Source organism: Perna viridis, chromosome 10 (genome assembly GCF_037379345.1).
Source record: "Perna viridis isolate PV_CMFRI_1.1 ecotype Kerala chromosome 10, ASM3737934v1, whole genome shotgun sequence".
NCBI classification, from domain to species: domain Eukaryota; kingdom Metazoa; phylum Mollusca; class Bivalvia; order Mytilida; family Mytilidae; genus Perna; species Perna viridis.
The window spans coordinates 33324784-33345609 of record NC_142454.1 but is presented as its reverse complement, the minus strand read 5'-3'; the positions used below and the strand labels follow the sequence as shown (position 1 = coordinate 33345609).

Here is a 20826-nt window from a genome sequence, read left to right as displayed (position 1 = left end):
TCACAGTATAATTAATTTTTTAGCAAGGGTTGTTGTACTAATCACAAATCGTATCGCATCATGAAAATAAAAAAAAATATGAGGAGTTTCAATACATCTTCATTTTAAAGTCATCTATTGAAAACCTTCCCAAACTGAAAAAAGTGAGATGGAGGTATAAGTGAACTGTGTTTGTTAATGGCCATATTGTTTGTCTGAACATTTTCAAGCAGACATTCAAATTAAAGTTGTCAGATTCCGCAGGTATTTTACGATAAAATAAAATGGGTTTTACACATTCTAGAGAGACAAATGTTAATTAGAAGGATAACTAAGAAGCGTTTTCAAAACAAATTTTGACTAAACAATTAGGAAAATTAAGTGATTGTACCATTTGGTCCACTCATAGTAAAGATCTTACTGATATCAAAGCCATTTTTTGTAATCAGGTGAAACAATCTTTTAAGACATATTCCGTCAAGTCATCACAATACAAATGCATGTATAATAGGTAGATGGGCATCCATGTTTTGAAAATCTTTTGATTGAAAGCATAGTTAATAGTTTTTAGTCGAGAAATGAATATAAAAATTTAAGAGAAGTTTTCCTTTTATCTTAGAAATCATGACATGTTCTTTCAACGGAGGTTAAGCAGTTGTCATTTTATTGCTGGAATGTTACACTATAGACTACATTCTTCATACATCAACAACCTTCAAAACAGACGAACAAAACTAACAATTATGGCATGTGTTTCCAGGGTAATAATTGAGTTATTCCGGACCGTCTAAATCACGAGAAGAAACACCCGACACGTTATGGTGTATCCAAAAAAAATTGATAACAATACATTATGAATAATTAAACAGTTGATACCACTAGCGAATATAGGTGTGATTTTCTAAGTCACCAACGACCTTTGGCAAGATGGTAATTTTATAATATATAAACAAACAAGGACGTCCTTACACTATGTGTTATTCAATTTAGTGTCATGTAATGTTCTACTGAATTGTCTAATTTACGTTAGAATGCGACAATCCATTCCACATATCACAAACTTGGCCCAGTTGGTGTCGCTTGTACCTCGTAAAAACTTAAAGCCGTGAGTAGTTTCTATTTCAGAAGGAATTCCGACAAAGAAATAAAAGCTATAATTACATTTCGATTTTTACGTAATATAGCCGGTAAATTCCATAAAATTCACATAATACTTAATGGAAGGCACAATAAAACTCTCATTCGGATGAAAATGAAGTGAGATTTTTTTGAAATTTTGAATAAAATTACTTTACGTTTACAGGAACAGGAAATGCCTAAACAGGAAACAATCTTCTGTGAAGAAGGCAATAAAATGAGGAAAAGCAATTCGGCTTGCTGAGATTATGGAACAAAAACATGCATGACAAAACAGCATTGTATGGAATTGTTGAAATGTAGAAAATAAGAACTAGTGCAAATATATTGATATGCAGCTATAATCTATAAGTGATCTGAAAAATATTTCTTCTTTTACAATACTGTTCAAATAGTGTTTTAATATGAGAGTCCTGTGACCCAATTTTTGTCTTATACCTATGTAAATAAAACTACATCAAATAAATTGCCAATTAGCAAAACTGTACGCGATTTGAATCATTGATCATAAGTATTACAGTGGATGGGCTTTGTTCGTGTATTAACGATTTTCGTGGTTTTGGTCGTCTACATTATGTTTTGTTTGGATTTTTTTATAAATAGTTTTCCGTTTATTCCATTAAGAGAAATGTACTATAGACAAAGTAGTGTAAAAATAATTGGAAAGTAAAGATACAAAACGGAGTAAAGAAAATGTGACTAATCCAACAGAAAACAATTTTTAAAAATCACACAGATGAAAACTAGAAGATCATAAGTAGGAAGGAGAAATCTACCTAAACTAAAATTTCGAGTTTTGTAAGACGTCATGTGACTTCGTGTGTATTCTCGTTGTATAATCCAATCAAAAAGGGATGTCGGGGACGTCACATGCGATTTGTAATTTTTTTATGGTAACGTCATATTGACAGTTTCTCCGTGTGCAAAAAGATAGATTGCCTATAAAGTTTATCGTTTTACGGAAAATAAGTTTTTACTTTCTTCCCTAACAAACCACTTAGAACATTCTACAATTGTCAGAAAAATTCATCTTTCCACTCGTATCGCAGAGTTTCAATCGTGCAAAAGATGCAATGTTTCAACATTTGTGTTGGAAATCTCAGATCTTCAGTAGGAATTCGTGTAAGAACTTATCATTATCATTTCATTGGGAAACATTCGAATATTGAAATTTTTACTGTAAAATTAATTCAAAAGACTTTTCCAAATACTTGACAATATTAATAGCATTGTTTTATCTTATCGTACAAATTAAATACGAATAGTAGTAATGGATTCGACAGAACATTATATCAATATTCAGCAGATATTTTACTACTTTGATTTTAATTACACTATCTCAAAGTGCATTATTTATGCTGTATCAAAGCAATTTGAAACTGATGAAGCATTCAATTGTAGAAGCAAGTTCCAATGCAGTTGTTGCTTTCAATTAAACGTGATGAATTGGTCTAATTCATTATGTATCTTTAACCTTATCAAGTGTTAAAACGTTTTAATTTTTTTCTATTTATATCCGCAGAAATGATGATTTAAATAAATGATAATGCAGTCATTTATATGGGAGACAAAAATCATGAATGTAAATAGAAAACTTCTTGTCAGTACTGTTCTTTCGACTGTTCTTTTAAGAGTATAGCGTGTTTCTTAACCTTACGGTACGAATATCATTTACCATTTTAAGAAGAGAATATGATTAAGGTATTTATCAATTTAATACCGCCAAAATGTTTAAGTATTGGAATATATAATCTTCGAAGTAATAATTTCGCCACTTACATTTTATCATCAGGCGTCAGTGGGTTCACACTATCTACAGTTGGTCGGAGTAATACTCTATCAATTATACATTTCATGAAGCCAAGAAACTGCAATTAATATGCTAATAGTTTTGAAAGAAACAATAAATGGCGTGACCGATCTTTTACTAAGCTGTCTGTCAACATTATTCAATAGTTTTCAAGTTTTTGTGGATAACAAACGTTCGATAACAAAAAAAAAAGGCGATCCGCTTAAACATTGCAACTCTGTTGAAGAGTAAAAGACAATCATGTCAGTACGTTAATCATAACAATGCTGACAGGAATCGCTTATTTCATCAGAGATTTCCTATTTGTACAGAAAACTTCCCCGTCACCGTAATCCGATTTAGGTTATTAGTTTCTATGACATTTACAGTCAACACGTATATGGTCCGTCATGGACAATAGATAGGCTAAGTTAAGTATCAAATTTATTGTCAATAACGTCTGGGAAGTCGTGATACTACCGCTTTGGTAAAGAACACACTAAATGTCAGGGTAAAGAACAACGGTATTAACTTTTGTTTTATTGATAATCAGTATTATTATATAAGTTAATACTGTCTGATTATTATATATCAATTTGTATGTTTATAAGTATAATATATAAGTTTATTTCGACAGTTTATTGTATTTTAATCAATATATAAGTTATAAAAGCATGCACTAAAAACATCCAAAAAGGACAGTTCGGTAATTTTGTTATTACCCTTTATGTTCATGCCTTTTGATGTATAATTCTAAATCAGTACATTTGGTTTTTAATATATATTGATAAGAATTATCATGTTATCTTTTCGAATGAAGTTTCGATACTCGAACTATTTTAAGTACCATTCTGTGTAAAAATCAGGTAATGGGTGGCACATCTTAATTCTCATTATTTTGCCTCAAATATATTTAAAATATCTGGAAATTTAACTGAAAAGCTATAAAATTTATCCTGAAACATCTAGATCTGTAACATAGATGTCTTTTTGACTGCTAATATATTTCCACTGTGCATCTAACCAATTTTTACCTATTAAGTAGCAGTCTTTGTATGAATTATGCAAATTCTGTAATATGTGATACACCTACAAAAAAGGCTACATATTTTTATTTTTGTTATTAATTTGCTTTATAGGTCTATATAGGATTATGATGAAATGAATAATTATTCATTTCAACCAGTCTGCTCTTCGGAGAGAATTAGCAAGGAAAATCCAATAGTTTCTATTTTATTTTAGTGTCATTTACAGAGTTATCTCCTTCAATTTTAAATTCTACAGTACTTTCTATATTATTTTTATCTCTACGGGTTATATGAAAAACCTAATGTTAATTTATGTTTACTATGGCAATTCAAACAAAATATCAAAGATAAAAATATATAGGTTTTTCATCCATTTTTACATTTTGCGTGATTCTTAGCTGGAGAGCTACTTAATATATTAAAAAGCAAATTTTACAAACACTCTTATGGTTATTTCTAGAGGTTACCAGATTTAAATACTTGGTTAATGCAACTGATACTCTGTGTTTTTTCCTTTACGTACAACACCATATACACATTTGCCTGATTCTCAGACGGAGAAAGACTTAAATGCACTGATACCAGATTTTTCTGAAAAGATCGAATAGAAATATAATGTCAGATAATTGAAAAAAAGTGCCAATCTTAATTGACATTAGTAAGTACAATAAAACTTTGACAGGAAGAAAAGTAAATATATAATGTTAAAACGGAAATAATGAAGTAATCTCCGATCCGATCTAAATAGTTTCTAAACCTTTCCATTACGCGTAATATCCTGTCACTGTATTAGATTCTCCATGTAATTAACACTGCTTCTATATATTCCCGTACAACATTGGTGACAACTTCTCCAGTTTAATAATCTCATAGTTGCTCCCTCTGACACATTGTCCCTAATTTCAAACAAAACAACTACATAGAAATAGTTTCTGTTTATTTTATTTTACCAAACGTAATTCATTACGTATTTGCTTTATTTTGACTTAAGTAATGCATTAAGCATTGATAAAAATATTTTTTCTTCTACACTTTGTGGGAGAAGACAGGGTCCAATTTTATTAAAAAAAGATGGTTCAAATCCTTCCTCAACTCAAATTTTGACCAATCTTTTTCATTTGAAATTTAAAACCCGGGGCTTGAAGAAATTGTTCATGAACAATTTTGTGTTTGAGGAAATTCTCAATTTAAGATACTTTTAAAACCCAGGCCAGGTCTTAAAAAGTTGATACGTGTGGAGAATTTTTTTAACCCAGACCGGGTATTCGCTTTTTTGATTGATCAGATAACGGTGTTTGTAAAACTAATTGGAAATTAATTTCAACACTTCAGCCTCTTTAGATAAAACAACGGCCTTAAACACCAAATTCATCAGCAACATTCACTCTAAATAGATATTTTCTCTGATACAATGCATTCACAACCTTTTAAACGATTAGCAATTTTGTAAGTATTTTTTAACGGGAGCTAACTCTGTATACCAGAAATTAGGAATAGTTACTTGACATGTTACGAGAGTAACCAATGAGTAATACCTCATGTTAAATATACCTTATCCTTTCCATTGGTAAGGTTATATGTTATTGGTATGGATAAAATTGTATTTGCCTAGATGAAGTGGCATGATGAGGAAAGTGTTTGATGATGAATCGAGATGAGTTGCATCATCCGATTATCTCATCTGTGTTTGCTCTAATGATAAATGCCATACTTTACGAAGGAAAAAATCGTAAACATACATGCACTTTATTCGATGAAGATGAAAATCAATTGATAAATGACTCGCAAGAAATTCATAGGCTTCATAATAATTGAAAGTTGAATATCGCAAAATATAAATCGATTTATTTCATTTCTACATTATATGATGTTGAAATGAGATAACTTGAGTAGATATTTTTCGGTATTCAACTTTCAAGAGATACAAAACCCTTTTTTCTATGATTCCCTTTTAATAATTTGACCGCTTGATATTCGGCATCTGTCACTAATGGTGCTGGGAGAACAACGTCGCTTCCAATCTGATTTTTTTATAAAATGATACAAACCACACAACAATCAATAGCAACGCCAAACGTTTCATATCACTTGTTCATATCATATTGTCCATTTTGTGATATCGCAAACCTCTAACCATCCAAGAAAAAATAAAGAGACCAAATCATAGAGAATTATTGTTTTAACATAAACATTGTAAACAGAGAAGTACTTTATGTACCGAAAGACAATAATATCTTCTGTGTACCAAAATAACACAAAGTATGCGTTATTCATTATAATTAATTTTGAAATTTATAGTCAGAATATTACTCACATTGAAATATGTACACTTTGAAACATATTTGAAAGAGTAGTGGTAATGTCGAGCGTTTTATTAAAACTTTTGTGGGGTTAAAATTAAATGCATGTCAATGTAGAATCAGAGGTATAGATAATGAGATGATTTCACCCTTCTCTTTCATATACTTAGATACTGTGACGTCAGCCTCATATCTTAACCTACACTTAGAAATCGATGGTAAAGGAAAACTATTGACCAAACATTACGACAAACGTGATGACTTTTCATTCAGAATTGTCAACCTCCTTTCATCTGTGGCAACATCCCTTCAGCAACTGCGTATGGAATGTTCATATCACAACTCATACAATATGCCAGAGCTTGCCGAAACTACGCACACTTTTTGTATCGTGCTAGAATTCTAACAACTAGGCTTCTGGAACAGGGTTATGTTGCTACAAGATTGAAGTCATCACTATAGAAGTTGACTCGTTGACCGCTACGGTGTATCCATCTGGGCTATGAAAACTGATTTGTTAAACGTGTCATAGTTTTCGCTTCCTCTTTCGTCTACCCCAGACTTGACTTTTTATGAGGAACTCGGCGGGTGTTTTTAGAAAAGCAGCGGACGCTTACCCTACCGGTGCACCTGGTCCATGCTCCCAGTTTTTAGTGGAGTGCGAGTTTCTCATTTGCTTTTGTTACTTTGTATGTATGATTTTAGTTACTTTATGTTCTTTGTTGTGTGTGCCTGTTTTCCATGTCTGGTCTTTTTCCCTGGATTACATTAATTTGATTACCGCTATAACCTTGGTTCCCTTGATTACTCTTTCAAATGGTATTTAGTCCCATTTATTTTCACTCAATATTTCATGTATTGTACTTTTTGACTACTGATTTTACCGATTTGGACCTGTAGCAATTTGATGCCCGTTTGTTTTAAAATATATCTAAGATAGTGAAAAATAATTGAAGAGGGTTTCAGGCACGCCATTGAACCTGGTTTAACCCATCATTTATATCGAAAATGCCTGAACCAAGTCAGGACAATTCCGGTGGCTTCCAACATTCCGATTTTGACCCTGATACTACCATTTGTTATATGGAATTTCATTTTGACTATTGCCTAGACTGGATCAGTTTTGCAGATTTTTATTACCTTTTATATATAAAACATAATTTGTTTTAGTTTTTCATGATACTCATGGCAATTTGTACAAAACCTTATGCTGGGATATTGTTTTATCTACACGTTGACTTAATAAGTGAGATTCGTTCTTTGATAAAGCGACACGTCATAACAAGGAACAAGAATTAACAGACGGCCATAAAAATGATATAGAATGCACTGTAGATTTCAAAATTAGGGGAGATAATTTTTGAAACGACACTCAAATACAATAGAATCTATTGGATTTTCAATGTTCATTATCTCAAAACAGCAGACAGATATGAATGAATAATTAACATTTTATAATATAGACCCATACAACAACTTAATTACAATAATACAAAATGTAGCCTAATTGGGATGCATCACATTGTTGAGATTTAGTATGATTTTTACAAAGACAGCTACCTAATGATAACAAACATCTAGTTTAAATAATTACAGATATTATTTATTTGCTATTATCATTTTCGTTTTTCGAAGTATGGCCAAACTGCATAAGCTAGACCTCCAAGGTACCATCCAAAGTTGGTCCTGTTATCGGGAGTTTTCGGACTTTTCTAGTTTCACTACTAAATCAGACATTGTCGTTGGAAATGTTTGCTTTTTACGAAGTTATCTTTTAGTATTTATTTTTAAAATTTAATTTCATAGGAATAACCTGCAGTAAAATTATTGAAACAGTTTTACTTAATAATGTTCTTGATGCCTATATATATGTCGCTACTACAGTCTTACAAACAAAACAAAATATCTACATTATTCAAAGTTTCGCCATAAGATTGAAAACAACCTAATTAAAACCCTAATTTCCGGTGATAAGGAAATTAATTCCATATTCGTATCCCTCAGTTTTATTTCCTATATGTCAACGGCCTTCAAACTTTTTATACAGTTATAAGTTATTTTGATTTTCTTAGAAAATCATTAACTGGTGAATCTAGTTGTAATGAGGAAATAACGACCACAACTGAAATAAAATAAGATAATAATGAATAAAGATTTTAGGGCCATACCAAACATATTGTTTGCTTGAGTAATTAAAAAAAAGATTCTTGTTTCGGACCAATTTGAAGGCAAATGCAAAATGTATTGTTTAATTTGAAGTTCAGTCTTATTGCTGCATCAGGAAGAATATGTTTTTCGTATGCAGAAATATGACACTTAAAAAAGGAAACCATTTTCAATGAGAGTTATAGCATTCTTTATAAACACAGGTAAAATCAATTCTTTATCTCAAGCAAAATCCGAAAAGAATGAACGGATATTGATCTATTCCGTATGTTGATAGTATTAATTGTAAGGAAATGTTGCCTTTGTTGGTTTCTTTAAAAAGTCTTGAAAAACAGATACTTTTGTAATATACTATATATTGATAAACTTGACAATTAATGCGAAGTGTACTGTTTTAAACAAAAACATAATCCCACAGTGTTATCCCTGTGGTTTCCCGTCTTTAAGAAGCTTAGTTATTATTCTTATTTAAAAATGAATTATAGACTGAAATATGACTTATGGCATTGTCCTGTACCGTCAAAATCATCGAGAGAGATAGGAAAACAAAAATGACTACCAATGTTTTGTCCCTAAGGTTAAGGATAGGAATACTGCCTTAAAGAGAGAAAAATAGAAGATTCATTGTTTGTTTGCCCCTGATAACAGTGTGTGTGTGTGTGTGTGTGTGTGTTTGTATGTGTGTGTGTGTGTGAGAGAGTTTTGTTTTTTTTGTTTTTTTTCGACTTGTTTTTCTCATCTCATCGTTGTTGTTGAAGGAGACCCCTTTTATATAAAACAGCATTTACTGATTATTTCGACATTGTGAACGTCTTCTTCTTACTCATTTCTATTATATGCCAATCATTTGTTTGTAGAACCTGGAACTACACGTAGTGGCGTATAGTTTGTTTTGGTATTTGAATTATAAGTTCAACAATTATACGTTGAAAGTTTTGTACTGCATAAGGTAGTACAAATAAAAATGTGTGGTCGAAGTTTGAGGCATATAGAAAAAGAAGGTAATCGTAATGGAAGACAGAGTCAAATAAAAGTTTATTATCTGTAACTCTGCCTGATAATCTTTAGTTGTATTTAACCTAAAGATCCGAGACCTAGAAAAGGTTCTGCAAACAAAAAATTACAACAAGAGTGGGGAATATACTTTAACTTAATATTATACCATAACTTTGAGATAGACCTTTTAATTCAGCATTAGATAAAGTAAAGAACAAACATTTTATGCAAAAGATCTCAATTGAAAGAAAAAAAAACCAACAATAATACGGCAAAAAGTCTAAATTAGTGAAAGAAAAAAATACACGTGGCTATAAACCATCGAGCAAAGATTAAACTACTGCGATAGATTTTCCCTCATTTTACATAGATTTCATTAGAGAAACTGATACCATTTCAGTCTATTCTTGATTTAAACTATTTATCCACTCTCTTCAGTAACAGCTAGATTTAACATGATCGCTAAAGCTCGCATGTTGAAAATCTTAATTTTGCATTCTTGAGTTCAGAAATAACTTAAACCACTCACTACCGAGAGAGACTCTATATTTACACCTTATCGCCAACGACTTCTCACTACTCCATCGACTATACTTCAAATAAGTAGGCATTTATTAACGTATATTGATACCTTTAAATTCTAATGAAAACTCTTAAAAATGTAAAATAAATAAGACATGGAAAAAAACAACTATTGGAGCAAACTAATTAATTGAACACGATAGAGTATCCATAATTCGCTGAGCATTTAAAATTAAACTGCGGTAGAAAACTGACAATAATAAAAGCCAATTGTGTATTGTTTGCATATGATTACCCTATTGGGAAAATGATGTTACAAAACTAAATCAAGAATAATAGAAAAAGAAGCTTAATTAAAACGCTGTCATTTACGTAACAAATTTTGTTTGACACAAATCTAAATTACTATTCCTCACAGATGAAAAAAATGATGTTATAATATCAATTTGTTTTAATTTAAGTATTATATTTGAATTGAGGTTCCTGAAACATATCAATTTTCTCCTTATCTACCTTTAGTAGTATTTTTATCTGCTTTCTCGATGCAATCATATGCATAAAAATTACTTTACAAATACATAATCGGTATTCAAGAACTGTTATTTAATAAACCGTGAAGCGGACAAATGTAGAATGTTTCATGCACCCATAACCATGTATTGAATTGTGAGTACCGTTTCTGCGTGTACCGTGTACAGGATGATAGAGGAGTGCTATTGACGGCAGTCGATCATTTAATTTATTGGATGCATGCAGCAAAATTCGTTTTGTAAGCAAATTAATAGGGATGTGCGCCAGCAATGTTCTATATAGGTAGATGCACAGAAACATGAATGGGTCAATATTTTGTGTCAAATGAATAGTATATCGGAAATGACCTCTTAAGTAAGGATGTGATTATTTAGACTTTTACTCATGTAGCGAGTATAATAGGTTGTCTCGTATTTTCCCGTTTGTCGAGATGTCACCAATATAACTGATATAACAATACAGCGATGCATTAACAGCAAAGTCAAATGTTTCACTTGTACAAATAGCCCCGTCCCTCATAGTCAAACCCTAAAATTATTATAAGCAAACAAAGGTTTAGACGATATTTCAATGTGGGGAGTCAAATGACAAAAGTATAATTTGATATAAAAAATAAGGAAATAGAAGCTAACACGGTATCTTTAATGTATTGAGCAACCTAAATTCTAGGAAAATGAAGCACACTTGCATGATAAGTAGTAGAATCAGTATAAAAAGAAAACAAAACAATAGTATCAAATATCACGGCTGTATACAGTGTATCTTTATTGAATGAATTATTCACATATATTTAGGAAAGCTATCACATGTTACAATAAAAAAAACATCATGATTTTTTCTGATAAGCAATGATTTTAGTGGATCAATATGTAAGCCTTAAAAACCTCGGTCCAGATATATTTTTAAACCTTATTCAAATTGAACTAGTTTTAGATTATAGTTTAGTTCTATTCTAATGTAATGATGTGTTTGTGTATCTAGAAAATACGACAAAGATTAAGGTATGAAAATAATATATCCGGCAGTACTTTAGAATCGATGCAATCAAAGTATCGGGATACACATTATTAAAAAGTATCTAAACTAATAAAAAAGTGTACGTTGTCAAATTAGATGTTTTTTGTCTCGACTATTGTTATGACGATGCAACCAAATGAAGTAAGAAATGAATACCATACTCAATGAACTTATTTTCGTAAATCAGTTGTATTCATTATCTAGTAAGCATGGGTCATTTGAAAGAAGGATGAATTACCTAAATAAATGAACATTCAAATCTGGGCATTTAATATATCAGATGTAAAAGAGAATAATGACCAAAGGATAAAGCACACAATCAACTATAAAAAAAAAGTCCATTACATGATTCTCTTTGCATCTATCTTTCTTTTCTGTGAGGTGTTACGAACCTACATTCAATATTTCCTTGTTTGCTATCAGAAATTTAGACCCATGAAGAACCTTGTTTAATCTTCAAAGTGTGTTTCCACTGCGACAATTACTTAACTTCTAAAGATTAATTTAAAAGTCTGGATTTTTATTAACATGGTTTCCTAGAAATAACTTCCATGTTTGTTAACGTTAGGGAATTTTACTTCATAAAATCTTCCATTACCAAAAGTCACCTTTTGATCACCTTTATAAAAAATTCACGCCTTTTCCTGACAATATACATTATACATCAAAAGTAAAATGTTTTCAAAAGTAATTACGTATAATACAGGGTCTTTATATGTATTTGTCCATTAGTTGAAAGATCAGAGGTTGTGAAAAGATGACTTTTTAGTGGAGTCCGAGTTGCTCATTTACTTTTGTTACTTTGTATGTATGATTTTAGTTACTTTATGTTCTTTATTGTGTATGTCTGTTTTCCATGTCTGGTCTTTGTCCCTGAATTACATTCTTTTGATTACCGCTATAACCTTGGTTCCCTTGGTTACTCTTTCATTCAGATATATATGTTATAATGTGTAAGACTTTTAATTCTAAAGCAAATGGTAATTTTTTGACGAACTACACATAGCATGACAACTTAAAGAACCAAATTGCTTTCTTTATATCTTTATATGAATTCCAATTAGTAGTCTTTTGTATGCTTTATACATTAAATTGCCAGGACATTGAAAGAGTAAATTTTTATACATCAACGCAATTCAACAAGTTTCTGTCAAATTAATATATTTAGTTTAAAAAGATGATATTGTTTATCCAAATCTGCAGTTAGATAAACCAAGGAGCCAAGATTCGAGCGGAAAGCAAAATAATTATATTTCAAGCATAAAGCCTAGACAGGGAAAACGGACATACACAAGTAACCATAAAAAACCAAAATAAAACAATAATAAAAAAGAAACGAAAGTAAATTTGCAATATGGATTCCACCAAAAACAAGGACTATGGACTGGGTGCATGCGTATTGACATTTATCCGATTGAACTGAAGTTTCTTAATTTAGGCAGATATTTGGTATAAACAGGTTTAAAATGCATAGAAAGGGTAATCCAGGGACAAAGACCAAACATGGAAAACAAACAGACCCACACAACAATAAACATGACGTAACTAAAATAATACAAATAACAAAGTAACAAAAGCAAATGAGCAACTCGGACTAAAAATTGAGAGCATAAACCGGGTGCACCAGTAGGGTAAGCGTCCTCTGCTTTTCTAGAAACACCCACCGAGTTGGTCATAAAAAGTCAAGTCCGGGGTAGACGAAAGACGAAAGGACATACCAGCATAAATGATTTCGAAAATATTCCGGTTTATGTAAGTTTGGTCTAGTCATATATCATAGCATATATTTATATCATTCATTATCTTTAATAAGTGTTTTGTCTAATTTTGCTCTTTGGCTTATACAGAAACTATTTGCTGCATTATTTATGGTAAGAAACAATAAAAGTTGTTCGATTTGTGTTGTTACGTGCAGTTTATTATTTATGGTCAAACGTACTTTACCAAACAAGGAAAGTCCTTGGAGTTTCTCATACTTTCACCATTAAAAAATGAGGTTATTATTTTTTTTACAAAATTGTAGGTTAGGCATAATAAAGTGAATAGTTTGTGCAATAAAGTAGTAAATAAAAATAAGTGATACAACAAGTTATTTTCTATGGTGTAAAATCCCCCCCCCGACGCATCTTCTCATATACAATGCGCAGTTTACACCTTGTAAAAACAAATCAAAATTTTACATAATTCGACGCTTTATACATCTAAGTATATTTGTGGATAGTCAAAAGACCTTTTTACCACATATACACTACTACTTTTAAAATGAAATCCTGTGATATAACAGTAATAAAAAAAAATCGAAGTGGATTTTAATAAAAAATTAAAAATAAAGCTTACCACCACAGTGCTGGCAACACTTCGAGTCGGTGATGGTTCTGGGTACTTAAATTCCTCCCTCTTTACAGCTACAACCCTTGGTGATTCCGGACCGTCTGATGACAATGGCCTCTGTGTTTTACGAGCTCCGTTTTGTTGTCTTCGAACCGACTGGCGCTTCATAGAGCCGCGGTTCTTACGAACCATCGTTCCCTTCCTGGTCAACATTGACATTGCCTGGTGGACAACCAAATAAGAAATGTCTTTGTTTCTTACCCCGTTTAAAGTTGTCTTGTCAACTATAAACGCAACAAAACATATCAAAGTGTTTTATTTCTTTTCTATGGAGTCATTGCAATAGCTAGTGCTGAATACTTTTTCTGTTCTACTTTTTTTCGTCTAAATTCCGTCTATTCGTACATCTTTTTTACAGAATTGTTTCTTTTCTGTTACCTTTGTTTCTAAAAATCATCGTTTTAAGTATATGTTTGGTGTTGTATTTTCCGAATTATTGCGTCACTAATACTTCCAAGATCATTCCCCATTTCTATAATGGTGAAACAGATATTAAGTTCCCATGTCAGTAGCAGAATTCAGTTTCAATTATATTACGGAACTTTTCTTAAAAGTGCATATAATGATATTTAAATTGATATCCCACGGTAACGAACAGATTAAAATACAAGCTTTGATATTCATACCAAATCAATCCAGGCTTATTCTATTCCATGAAGACCTTACCTATTTTTTTATAAACCCACACAGGTACATAAATATAAACATCATATTTTCGCTTCGTCAAAACAAATCTTTGATTGGTATTTCTAGTCTTTGTAGTTGACGCCAATTATCATATACTTTATCAAACGATAAATGTCCATTAATTTCATGCTGCTTTATCACCAGTGTCTCTTAATCTCTCAGGAAAAGTATGATATATAGTAGGTCAATCAAGAATTTCAAAGCGTATTCCTATTGCAGTAAAAAAGTTGCTTACTTCAAATTTATCTACGTGACTTTAAAAGTCAGTTTCAATTCTCAATTAAACTAACATAGTTAGAGAGTCCTCTAAGTCTAGACCACTTTGATTGAATACAATAAGTCCTGTAGCGTTAATCCAATCTTTCATTTTCATACTTAATGATGACAATTATAACTGCCTCATCAATATGAAGCCGACGGTCTTGGAGTTCTAATTGACCGATTTTAGCTCCTACTATTTCTTTCAAAGAAGTCAGAGTTGTTTTTTTAAGCTTCACGGCTATTGGAAAAACAATTCTAAAAAGTTCGCATTTTCGGGAAATTGACAGTCGTATAGTAAAATGAATGAAATGAATGCAATTTTCATATGCTTAACCGCCGTCTTTTGATTATAAAAAAAACGATTGTACATGCTCGAACACTGATCTAGTTATCTATTGAATAACTAGTTATATCCCGTGCAATTTGCTTCAATTGGTGAATTTTGTTACAAAAATATCTAATATCTGCTTATCCTCCTTCCTTATCAGTATAAGAATGTTAATGGTTAATCATTTAGCTTAACGACCAAACGAAGAAACTAAACTTTATACTATAATTAATGCATTCCATTACTTCAAAGGCAAATAATTCCAAAATCTTTATATAATCACGGAAATTATATATTCTTTTTGTCGTTAATTTATCTATTCAGGTGCTTCCGTCATGGAGACTTAGATATTTCTCTCGGTGCCATAATTACCGAATATGAAATGTCATTTTAACAACCAATTAGTCATTGTTCCTTTGCTGTAGAACACTGCAGAATTCAAGACATCTTTGAATAATGTTTAAAATACACTCCAATGCAGAAATTAATCTATCAATGAAAGGAACCAGATTTTAACACACTGGTAATTATTCAATCAATTCCTCAATTAAAAAACTATGCTTCAAACGTTGTTTTATATTCTTAGTTAGATTTCAATGTTTTCCTTTAGACAAACTAATCCATTAAACTGTTTCATGTAATGATTCTAATTAATAAAACAGTAGAAGCTTGGAAAAATAAAAAAATGGTACATCATGCATTCTCCTTACATTTGTAATAATTAAGGTCCTCACTTCCCAAGAATAAAGAGATCAAATGCCTTTATCACTGTGTTGTTGAATCCGTAATTGATGTTGAAATAACAAGAGTTTTTCGTCGACAATAATTCACAGATTCCAATAACTTTTTTATAAGTTCTGTGAAATAGATATTTTCATTGTAGAATTTCTTTAAGGATATATTATTTGTTACAAGACACAATAATTTTCCTTCTAGTCAAACATCGTATTGATATTGAAACTTAGCAATAGAATGCCCTCAAGCTACTGGAAACGTATTATGAACGGTCCTTTTTATTAGCCTGTCTGACAAAAGTCATTAGACCGAACGCTTTTTGTCCTTGATTCTCATTTAATGAAATGTTCTTAGGCTAAAATAATATAAAAAAAACGCTTTCTGAGAGATAATGACAAGATTTGTAACACCTGTTGCAATCTTATAGACAATTCCAATATGACATACCAAAAACCCATAAAGTAATCGTTGATATATATTCAAAGGCTTGAAGCAGTGATTGCCTTTTTTAATACTATGGAATTATGTATCTAGAAATGATCAACTTGTCAATTGATCGGTGATAGGCTGATATAAATAATTTACCAATTTTTTAGGAAAAAAAATGATATTCCAACTGAGAAAAAGTGCATGCATTTATTTTCAGCGATATGTTTAAATAGCTTAAAAGTACATGGTCAAAGTCACAAAGCTAAGAAATAATCCACAAAAAAAAATATAGAAAGAAAGTATAGACTTTGACACGATATTTGAACCAGAACAAAGGGCAATATTACGACTCAACATATTACTTTTTAATCAAGTAAGGGTTTGATAATAACGCACATTAACAGATGCATTTTCAGTGAATAGGCAAAGCCGTAGACCTTTAATATACGTGTTGATATGCGGTATGTACTTAGCAGTACATGTCTTTTTGTATGTTTTTTTTTGTTACATAACTGAGCACAAAATTTTCTAGACAGAAATACAATGATTATCCATTATGTACTTTGAATCTTAAATAACAGTGTTGTTATTATTGTGTTTTTTTAATTCCTCGATGATACTTATGACGATGATGTAACGTGCAATGCTGCTTTATATTTCCCATGTGATTGTCGCATTAAAGTTATGTAACCAATCTAATTATTTATTGACATAAATTGTCATGTTTTCAATCTTGATTAAACTTTTTATTTATATTTCTTTAACTTGTTGGGTAATTTAGTCGATTTCATGAGAAAAAAGAAAGACCAGGTTTTCGTTTCAATAGTGTGTCAATAATCTGTACAGTGGTTCCTGTGGAGAAGTCAAATAATATGTCATACAATGAAGCTTATATAGCTGTCCATTGTGTGAAAAAAAAAAACACGAATTAATATACTTTCATAATGCTTGTAATTACTCATCGAGTAGACAAATAGCTTAGGTTCAAATCTGATTAATAAAAATTCCAGTGACAAACTTTATATGATTTTTGTTTTGCTTCCACCGTTTTCCAGTGAAACATACAGTCCTGTTCAACAAACGTAATCCCAGCAAGTTACTGACAACTCATCGTATAAGGTAATGTAATTCTGAAATGTCAGTCGTTCTGCTCATATAAATAACTGAAGTAGTGGCGTATTTTTATTTTATGCACAACAATAGATTCCATTTTCGGCATAACGTGAATAAAAATGAAGTTTGCACGGAAACTTAATACATAAATGCAAAGCAGCGTACAGACTGGCGGAGAAAAAGGCAAATGTGGAAACGTTGGAATTCATGCCGGGGGTAATGAAGATATTCAACGAGCAAGAAATACGAGTAAACATTCTACTGCATTAAGTTTAAAAGTGATCAATAGAGTTGTGCAGTCTCTCAACGTAATTTGATAGGATAAGCAAACCAAAACAAAATATAGACGACAGTTACAAAACAAATAAAACAAACCTAACAATACAAGAAGGACGAAAACACACAAAAAGAAGCAACATAACAAATAAAACAATCAACAGATCAAAAAAGCAAGCATCGAAAACGTCAGGAAAAATGTTCACAGTAAATAAAAGATATCACTGTCTCCGTTTCTAGGATTTTGATTATCTATGAACACGACTGTGGAATGTCACCTGATATCTAACACTTTCACAAAGTCTCCATTAAAGATTTCAGAGGGATACATTTTTTATTTTGACTTTTAGTTAGAAAGGAAAAACGCTTGGAACATTTTCTTGGAAAACATTTTCTTTTTTTTCTAGAATTTCTTTACTTAAAACTGCTGTTACTGTACATATGGATATTTCGCTTTCGTCAGCGAACTGTGAGTATACTGTCTGCCGCTATGTGAACATTAACCTTATTGACGTCATGTAATTATGACAGTATTGACAGAGAAGAAAAGAGCCAAAATCTAAAACGTAAAATGAAAAAAAATTTCTAAAAGCTTTGTATTTTGTTGACATGTAGGGGTCTACCACAGAAAAAAATCTAGATTTTTTCTATTTCATAACAATATCAAAGTTTTGCCAAAAGCGTTGCTTTGAGTCGCTTCATTTTGGCCATCTCAGTTTAGAACAATTATTGATGGATATATCTCAGCGATAATTGTGTTACAAACGTCCACATCAGTAGATATGTAGATTGTTTTGTACCTTCTGGCAACGCCTGAGGGCGTACTTTGGTATTTCAGGTGTATACAATCTTTATATCTACGGATATGATCTTAAGTAACTTATATTATCATTTGTATAACTTGTTATGGATAAAAAATAAACTAAATTCCATATGAAACAACTGAATTCAAGGTCTGAAAAATGTTGTACATTTTCTCAGACAAATCTCGATGTTCATATTAAATTTCAACTTAGTCGTTGTCTGTGGTTGAAGACGAAGTTTAATCGAAGCAGTAAATCAACTTCAGTCGCTTCCTCTTGATTTGAATTTTATTGAAATCTAATTAATTGGCAATAAAATATTCTTAATTGATGTTTTAAAAGTTTATAGTCATTTCGACTCGCAAAAAAATCTGTAATATTTGGTGTCGAATTAATTAGCGTGTTAGCCATGTTTTCTCGCGATGATTAATTTAATTAAATTTTGATAAAACACCAATGTAAATTATTCTTTGGCAAATACGATATGAAAGAAAATTTGTAATTCATACTGTCGAACAGTACAAAACGTAGTCTGCAAACCGTAAAACAATGGCTACTAATTCAAACTCCAAATCAGCAACTAATGTACATTGTGTGATGAAATCTTGGTTTGTGAAAAAATGTAAATGTCAAATTTAATTTGATTGCCTAATGCAAATTTTAACTTTTGGAAACGCTCCACTAGAAGCTGTTTGACTATAAATTGCCTAATCAACTATTAATATAACTTAGGAGAAATATCATCAAATCTTGCTTGTTCTCAACCAATAGTTGTTGTTCATTTGTCCAATCGCGTGCATTTTGGTGTACAAACATCAAAGGAAAATTATTCGTTTGACTTTCATTGTGTTACCCAAGACTGGTTACTGAAGACTGGTTTAAAAATGATAAAAGAGGTAAACTTTAAGCATTACAAACAATTTGACAATAGAGTAAGTATGTCTCTCTCGATTTATTTCTGAACCGGAACTTCTACTCTTTAGAATCATCTAAAACCTAAGTAAGATTTCTATTTTGGTTGATACTTCCGGGTACATCAATGTTTGAAAAAAATCACTTTTATGTTCTTACCAAACTGGTTATAGAGTATGAATAATTAAGAGACATAGTTATTTCATCGTCTTTACACAGAAAAGTTTTTCGTTGATAATATAGTAGCTTTTACTGTATAAACAACAATACGTGATATCCGAAATCGATCGCTCTTTGTGATGGAGGTCGGAAAAGACGTTTCCGGTAACACTTTGTAAGGATTAGTTACAGCAAAAAAGGTTTTTTTCCCTACCGTCAGCGAAACAATCAGACACAGCACATAAAATTATTGAAAGATTGTCAGTGTCGTATTTTTTTTTTATTTCAAGATTTTTATAACATGTTTTTCACATTGACAAAAATATTACTTGGGACACGCCATTTTTATGCCTCACAAAACGCAGAAGTCACATGATCGGTAAATTAACTCCGGTCCCGATACGGTAATTCTGGAAATCACAAATCACGTATTTTCTATGATTTCAAATAGAAGTCAAGTGATCCATTCTCGTGGTATCACAGGGTCAACACGACAACGTCAACTTTTTTTCCTATGCAATAACAATCCAGTAGATTCATCACATGGAGCGTTTGTCTGTGAACTAATATGCTGTCTTAAAATTGCGAGCTTTACATCGATTTTAAAATATGTTTTGAGTCAAAGATATATTATCCCTGAACAAAATGTCATACCAGAAGTTCTATGGTTGTTGCTATAACTCAAATGACTAAAGTGGAATGTCACTTACCTATATGATTGAACGATATCTATCTTTAAAAGATAGTCTACCTGTTTTACCGGGCTTGACCTTCAAGAAGCTCAACGGTTGGTATCATGAAAGAAACAGACCTTCTCGTCCTTTTCGAGCACATGACTTCGACCTGTTTTATTTTCGTGTTAATTGTGGTTCAATTATGTTGAACGATTGTTTCTTCGTCTGTTGTGTTTCTTGCGTTGCTTTGTGTAAACAATCCCCGTCCTGTTTCTCCTGCATTGCTACTTGTATCTTGCCGGTGTGCGAGCATTTTAATAATTTATGAAAACCTCATATCTCGTTAACAATACAAACGTTTAAAAGTACAAGTACTGAAATGTAAAATTTTATCTTAATGTGCTTTGGTTGAAAAACCAACATTCGTCTTATTAAGTAAAGATTTTCTGTATACCAAAGGTTACGATTCCTTTAGAAGTTTCAGCAATTTATTCCAATTATACGGAATTCAAAGGAATGAAGTAACTTCTGCCGACTTTAAAGCACTGGAGTTTAGATTTTATGAAAACAGAGTTGTAATAGTACAGTAAAAG

At 31.4% G+C, this 20826-nt stretch overlaps 1 protein-coding gene across 1 annotated transcript in view; it reads right to left on the bottom strand.

Moving 5' to 3' along the window:
* Positions 1-15244, bottom strand: part of LOC148605492 (uncharacterized) — a 50244-nt gene extending 35000 nt beyond the window's left edge. The window contains exon 1 of the mRNA XM_088550159.1: positions 13803-15244. Coding sequence (XP_088406285.1) covers positions 13803-14015 — 213 coding nt within the window. The 5' untranslated portion in view covers positions 14016-15244. The remainder of the gene's footprint in view (positions 1-13802) is intronic.
* Positions 15245-20826: the final 5582 nt, after the last annotated feature.